The sequence below is a fragment of the Cyprinus carpio genome, chromosome A6 (genome assembly GCF_018340385.1).
Source record: "Cyprinus carpio isolate SPL01 chromosome A6, ASM1834038v1, whole genome shotgun sequence".
NCBI classification, from domain to species: domain Eukaryota; kingdom Metazoa; phylum Chordata; class Actinopteri; order Cypriniformes; family Cyprinidae; genus Cyprinus; species Cyprinus carpio.
In genome coordinates this window covers 18247269-18254554 of record NC_056577.1, presented here as the reverse complement: position 1 = coordinate 18254554, position 7286 = coordinate 18247269, and the positions used below count along the sequence as shown (strand labels likewise).

Here is a 7286-nt window from a genome sequence, read left to right as displayed (position 1 = left end):
CGACAGCCTCTAAAAAGGGGTGTTGGGTTTGCGCTTTGGGCATCGTGCAGCCGGAGAAGTTTCAGTTTGCTTGTTTCTCATCTCTCACCTCCTCCGGCATCTCCTGCAGCAGATGCTCAAATTTGCCTGGGCGTCTGTAGCAGCGGCAGAGCTTGTGCCCTAAACACACCCGGGCCTCAGAGCCAGATCCCCCGGGGTCCCACGAACGGCTCAGGCGGGACGAACTTCGGGTGGAACCGAGGCCCTTTCTCCCGCTGACAGCAGGGGGCGGCGTGGCAGGGGAAGAGGCTGGGAGGGGCGTTATAATGGCGATGTTACCTTGGGCCCCCGCAGACACTTCTTACTGCTGAGGTGTGAGCTGTAAGAGCCAAAGTGACTGAAGCGCTTCTTACAGTTCGGAGCATTCGCGGCTTCTCACCTGCACAGGAGAAAGACAGAAATGTGAATAATTAGGGCTGCAAACGAATAGTCGATTTCGATACTTTTATCAGAAGTTTATGTTTAATACTATATGTCTGTGTACTGTGTATATTTATTGGTATATATAAATAAACACACTATATGTATATATTTAAAATATATATTTGTATTGCAAAAGCTTGATTAATGTGATTAATCACATTTACATAAAAGTTTATGTTTACATACATACTATATGTGCGTGTATATTTATTAGGTATATATAAATACACACATGTATATATTAAAAAAAATATTTGTATTGCAAAATGATTATTCTCAATTAATCGCATAGGAGTAACAGAGAAATGTGACATAAATAGGTCTGCAAAACGAATAATCGCGATTAATCGCACACTTTTTTATCAAAGAAGTTTATGTCAAAATACTAAATGTGTGGTAATGCTGTGTACATACTTTATGTATATATAAATAAACACACATATATGTATATATTTAAAAATATATATTTGTATTGCAAAACGATTAATCGCGATTAATCACATTCAACATAATTTTTATGTTTACATACATACTATATGTGCGTATATATGTTTATTTTTTTTTTTAGTTTATTTGTTTTTGTGCACTTTGAATATTTATTAGGTATATATAAATACACACACACACACGTATATATGTTTATTTTTTTTAATTGTATTGCAAAAAGATTACCTTTTTGTTTTTTTTCTCGTTATAACGACTTAATTTTCTCGTTATCTCGACGCCTTAACGAAGTTCGTTTTCTCGTTACAACGACATGAAAGTTTTTACTGTTGCTATAGTAACGAACTCAACTGACGGTCTGATGGACGGCCATGCAGGCGCTCTTACTGTAGCCTATATTTCAGCAAATTGTGCTTCGCCTAGTGAATAATAACGTCTACAATACTGTATAAATAAAAAGGCTGATCAATCACTGCTGATTTTTTCCAGAGACGGTACACAAACGTTTTGTTTTTTATGGAAATTAACATGTTTTAAATGGCAACACCGCGCTGGCTAGAGCCAAGCTTGGATTAAAACTCACTTTAATTTTCCCCATATATGTGAAATAAACAATTATATATAATTTGTGGGGTGTAATGTGAAATCTTTCATTATGGCAGATATCATGTGTGTGTTATAAGCTTCTGTTTGAAAAGAAAACACTATGTAATGCAGTAATGTATGTGTGTGTGTAGAAAACCATTACAACATTACAGAACAAAACTGGAATTAAATTAGCTCTTGGATTTTTGGCATATACATCACATTTCCTCACTTCAACACAGTTTACAATGCATTTAGTAATAAGGAAAAGAAGAAGATCATTTACATCAAGTAAACTGCACCTACTGTAGATGTAACATCTCCCGCTTTTATTAACTACCTAATCATTAAATTAAAATTACATTTAAATTAATCATGAGCCTAAAAAAGAAGCACAAATATAATATATATTGGTGCAAACAGAATCAGTGATGTCAACCTTGGTTTTGATAAGCAGTTATTGATGAAACAGAAAACTTTGTGAAACTAATGCATCTAGCAGGAACTTAATACACAAAATATTCATATTGATTCAAGCATTTAACATTTATGAATTAATTAAATGTCAGTAATAAACAAGACTGCACAAAATTTTAGCGATCACGAGGAAGGTCCGCCAGTAAAAGTGGATAGTAGGCCATACAACACCCCATCAGTTATATTCAGGTCTATAGTGCCACCTGCTGAAGTTTTGTAAATTCTTAGAGAAAATTAAGTCGTTATAACGAGAAAAAAAAACTTCGTTTTGTCGAGATAACGAGAAAATTAAGTCGTTTTAACGAGGGAAAAAAAACTCCCTTCGTTATGTCGAGATAACGAGAAAATTAAGTCGTTATAACGAGAAAACAAAAAGAAAAAAAATCATAATGCATGGCCGCTTAGAACTTCCGTAATATGTGACCCTGAAGCACAAAACCAGTCATCATTAGGATATTTAGTAAAGATCAAGTTCCATTAAGATATTTAGTAAATTTCCTACCGTAAATATATCAAAACTTAATTTTTGATTAGTAATATGCATTGCTAAGAACTTCATTTGGACAACTTTAAAGATGATTTTCTCAGTATTTAGATTTTTTTCACCCTCAGATTCCAGATTTTCAAATAGTTGTATCTCAGACAAATATTGTCCTCCTAACAAACCATACATCAATGGAAAACGTATTTATTCAGCTTCAGGAAAAATTTACCCTTATGACTGGTTTTGTGCTCCAGGGTCACATATGTTTACATTACAATAAAGACACTTTAGCAGATAAATGTGCTTAATGTTTTGTGATAATCTAGGGTCGGATGTGTTTATATTAACAGGCTTTAATTTCTTTATGCACAATATAATGTGGGGTAAATTATGACGGGCATTTCTTGGTGAGATTCCTTTTGCAGAATGGTTTGAATCCGCTTGAAGTGACGAGTCTCGAGTCTCTTACCGCTGTGAATGCGCAGGTGCTCTTTGAGGTGATGCTTGTATTTAAAGGCCTTTCCACACTGATTGCACTTGAACTTTCTGTTCTCCAAACCAGGCTCAGACATGGAGTTCTGGAAGAGACGTGAAATCGTGAGCATGCTGCGTTTCTGTTTGTGTGTGGTTAGTTACGCATGCATTTGATGTCTGCACCTTGTCGTGAGTCTGGTGGAGGGTCAGGTGTCGCTCCATCTAGTGTGGTGGAGGGTTAGTTTTTGCTCACAGAGGACAAGCGCTGTCTCCTGCATTTGATGTCTGCCCCTTGTCGTGAGTCTGGTGGAGGGTCAGCGTCGGCGCGATGCGATCGCTGTGAGGCCATGGACTGATCTGGTGGCGTCCAGTATTTAAAGAGCTCCACAGGTCTGCACAAAGAGATTCCGGTCACTTTTGGTTTCGGGATTCATCTTTAAATAAATAAACAGTCAAACAAATGACCTTTTTCACATTTCTGGGATTCTCAGTCGTCTCAAGTCGTCATAGTTGGGTTAATTCAATTCAATTCAATGTTCTACTGTTATTTTTACCATATATATATATATATTACATTTATTTTTAATATTCTAACAGCGTTAAAATGTCCTAATGTGTTCCTAATGTTATTTAAATGTTACAAAATGTCACATTTTCTTACAACATTCTACTAATTTTAATTTATTATTCAAAATATTTGGCATTTTTTTAAATGTTCTAAGAATGCTAAAATATCCAGTTTTCTTGTCGTGATTGTAACATCATTTAAAGGTTACAGAAATATTTCTTAAAACGTTGCACTGGCATTATTTTTACCCAAAATATTACATAATTTCAATTTTTTTTAAAAACATTTCTAAGAACATTAAAAAGACCAGTTGTCTTGCCATGATTGTAACATTATTTAAATGTTACAAAAACATTTCTTAGAACATTCAAGTACAAATAACAAAGATTTTTATCAGAATGTTGTTCTAAGAACATTCTCTCAATGTTATAAGAACGTATATTAAATACTAATAAAGTTTTAAGAGCATTCCATAAACATTACTTTAATAACATTTTGTCCTAACATTTATATAACTTTTAATAAACGTTGGTGAAAGTTGAGAGAATGCTGAGGAAATGATGGCAGAATGATAATTTTTGGATGAATCATTTCTTTAAAGTGGTCATGAAATGGAGAATCAAAATGTTCTTGATATTTAAACTAGTGTTAATTTTGGAACCCACTTTTAATTTAATCGAAGTCTTAGTCTTACTCAGATGTACATTTTAGTTATCATATTTAGTCAACCTTGTCCTGTTTTTGTTTAGTCAAGTTTTAGTCGACGAAATGTTGAAGTCAATGAAATCTCAGTCACATTTTCATCATGCTATATAATGTTTAAACTGATCAAAAATTATAATCTTAAAGATTGTAGTCATTTGAGAAATTTACTTTTGCATTTCAGGTATTGCACTTTCACCAGTAAACACAAATCAATAGAATGTCGACTCATACACGTGTGTGTGTGTGTTTTTTTTTACCTCGTACCTTATTACCTCAAAATTCAATTTTAAAGAAATTTGTGAAAAATGTTTGAAAAAAAAGTTATTTTTTGAATACATTTTAGTTACGTCTTTTAATGTAAGTTAAACTGAATGTTGATATAGTCATAGTTATCGTTTATTGACCTTATTGTTGTGTCGTCATCGTCATGGGGAAAAAAATCTAGTTGGCAAACATTTTTTGTCATAGTTTTCGTTAACAAAATATACACTAATTTACGGATATGAGAAGTCGTTATAGTAAAAACTGAGAAAAAGTTGTTGTTTTTTTTTGAAGAGAAATCCACATGTAATGCTCATTTGATTGCTCAAAGATGTCGGCCAATCATAGCAGTGGGCGTTTACACTGAAGTCTCACAAAAGACACGCCCCTTCCAATCAACTATTTCTTTCTAAAATGACCTTTTATATCTAAATTTTGACTGTTTTTAATGAGAAAACACATTAATTTACACATATGAGGAGTTGTTATAGTAAAATTGCAGTAAAAGTTTTCGAGAGAGAAATGTAGTAATGCTCATTTTATATGCAAAGATGTCAGCCAATCATAGTAGTGGGCGTTTACACTGAAGTCTCACAAAAGACACGCCCCTTCCAATCAACTATTTCTTTCTAAAATGACCTTTTATATCTAAATTTTGACTGTTTTTTAATGAGAAAACACATAAATTTACACATATGAGGAGTTGTTATAGTAAAATTGCAGTAAAAGTTTTCGAGAGAGAAATGTAGTAATGCTCATTTTATATGCAAAGATGTCAGCCAATCATAGCAGTGGGTGTTTACATTGAAGTCTCACAAAAGACACGCCCCTTCCAGTCAACCTTTTCTTTCCAAAATGACATTTTATATCTAAATTTTGACTGTTTTTAATGAGAAAACACTAATTTACACATATGAGGAGTTGTTATAGTAAAATTGCAGTAAAAGTTTGAGAGAGAGAAATGTAATGCTCATTTCATATGCAAAGATGTCAGCTAATCATAGCAGTGGGCGTTTACACTGAAGTCTCACAGAAGACACGCCCCTTCCAATCAACCATGTCTTTCCAAAATGACATTTTATATCTAAATTTTGACTGAAATTTTAATGAAAAACCATTCTTTGATTATAACTGCACCCCAGGACAGATTATAAAACAATCAAAAAAATGAATTAACAAGCTCTACTAGTTGACCTTTTGCCCTCGTGGTGACCTGTGGTTCTCCGGTGACTACATAGACGGGCTTACATGTCAGCGTGTGAACGGAGCTCCAAATGGTACGAGCTGACGGATCCGTTGCATTGTTGAGGGTGAATCGGGCTGAGCAGGTGCGCATTACAGAGTCATAATGCGGCGGCTGTCCATCACACGAGCGCCAGCCTGACCTGAAAGAGAACATGCATCAACATTATCATCACGCTGCTGGATTACATCATAAATATCAGGCTGAAAGATAAACAAACGGTTTTCTAAAGTTATATATTAAAGTTGAGAGATTCATGCATCATCTGGAAAGCTGAATAAATAATCTCTCCATTGATGTGTGTGGTTTGTTAGAGGACAATATTTGTCTGAGACAAACCATATTTGAAAATCTGGAATCTGAGGGAGCAAAAAATCTAAATATTGAGAAAATCATCTTTTAAATTTGTTCAAATGTGAAGCTTCTTAGCAATGCATATTACTAATCAAAAATTACTGTTTTGATATATATTTATGGTAGGAAATTAACAAAAATATCTTCTTCATGGAAACATGATCTTTACTTAATATCCTAAATGATTTTTGGCTCATATAAAAGAAAAATTAATAATTGTGATCCATACAATGTATTGTTGTCTATTGCTACAAATATACCTGTGATACTTATGACTGCTTTTGTGCTCCATGGTAACAAATATAAAAACATTTTATTTATTACATCTAATTTTTGATCAGCTAATATCATGCATATTTTATTGTTTTAAATATATTTAAATGTGTAAATATTACTTAAATTGACTGTCTTTAATTACATTTAGAATATTTTGAGGGGAATATTATGCCACAAAGACTTGATTTTTATTTAGTCCAATGTCAATTCGTTTTTCATTTCCCATTTTAACTTTACATCAAGTCGGTGCTAAAAGTAATATGTTTGGCACGCTCATATTAACATTATATTTATTTAAAAAAGTTTAAAAAATGTTTCAAAAAAACACAAAGAAATTATGCATCTACATGCAATTAAAAAATACAATAAAAATGTATAAAGTAAACAAAACAGATTAAAGTGCAAAAAAAATAAATAAAATAAAAAATCAAGCAAGTTAAATTTCTATATAGTTGATATATACATTTATATTTTAAAATATCAAAATCAGCAAAACATGCATATAAAATAACAGAAGCAAAGAATTAAAAAAATGATTCAAACATTTTCAGCCATTATGTTTTCTCTGGTCTGGCATTATTTAGTCCAGATTAAAATGCAAAAATGTGTAAACAAAAATAAACATCAAATCTTCAAGTATTTGTCCGGGCTGTATATATGTTAATGCTATTTGTCTTCTTAATAGCTTACATCACAGTTATTAGTTTCCTTTATATCAGCCCGGGTGTCATTCGCGGTAGATCAGAGAGATGCTGTTATTGTGATTCTCGCCACGAAATATGAAGGATGCTTCAGCTTGAAGAGAAAATACCCACGCTGCAGAAATCCTCCCTTGAAACCACAATAAGACTAAAAATACAAGCAGAGCGCCATGAGGAGGGATGCCAGCACTGCGCTGCGACGCAGGACGAGCTCTTAAATATTTGCAGATGTTGGTAGCTGGGCTTTCCAGC

General features: G+C 33.4%; 2 protein-coding genes across 2 annotated transcripts in view; both read right to left on the bottom strand.

The window, feature by feature from the left end:
• The window catches only part of LOC109112082 (ras-related protein Rab-6A-like), a 358885-nt gene that overhangs the window by 282725 nt on the left and 68874 nt on the right, over positions 1-7286 (bottom strand). The gene's annotated exons all lie outside the window — the stretch shown is intronic.
• On the bottom strand, positions 2803-3158 carry LOC122145311 (zinc finger E-box-binding homeobox 1-like). The gene is made up of 2 exons (XM_042758244.1): positions 3110-3158; positions 2803-3030 (listed from the first exon to the last, which is right to left on the bottom strand). The coding sequence occupies exons 1-2, from the start codon at positions 3146-3148 to the stop codon at positions 2815-2817; spliced, it is 255 nt and encodes an 84-aa protein (XP_042614178.1). The 5' UTR covers positions 3149-3158; the 3' UTR covers positions 2803-2814.

Coding starts and splice junctions, on each gene's coding strand:
- LOC122145311 (XM_042758244.1), bottom strand. CDS start 3,148: ATGGAGCGACACCTGACCCTCCACCAGACTCACGACAAG. Junction 3,031..3,109: donor TCCACCAGACTCACGACAAG/GTGCAGACATCA, acceptor CGTCTCTTCCAG/AACTCCATGTCTGAGCCTGG.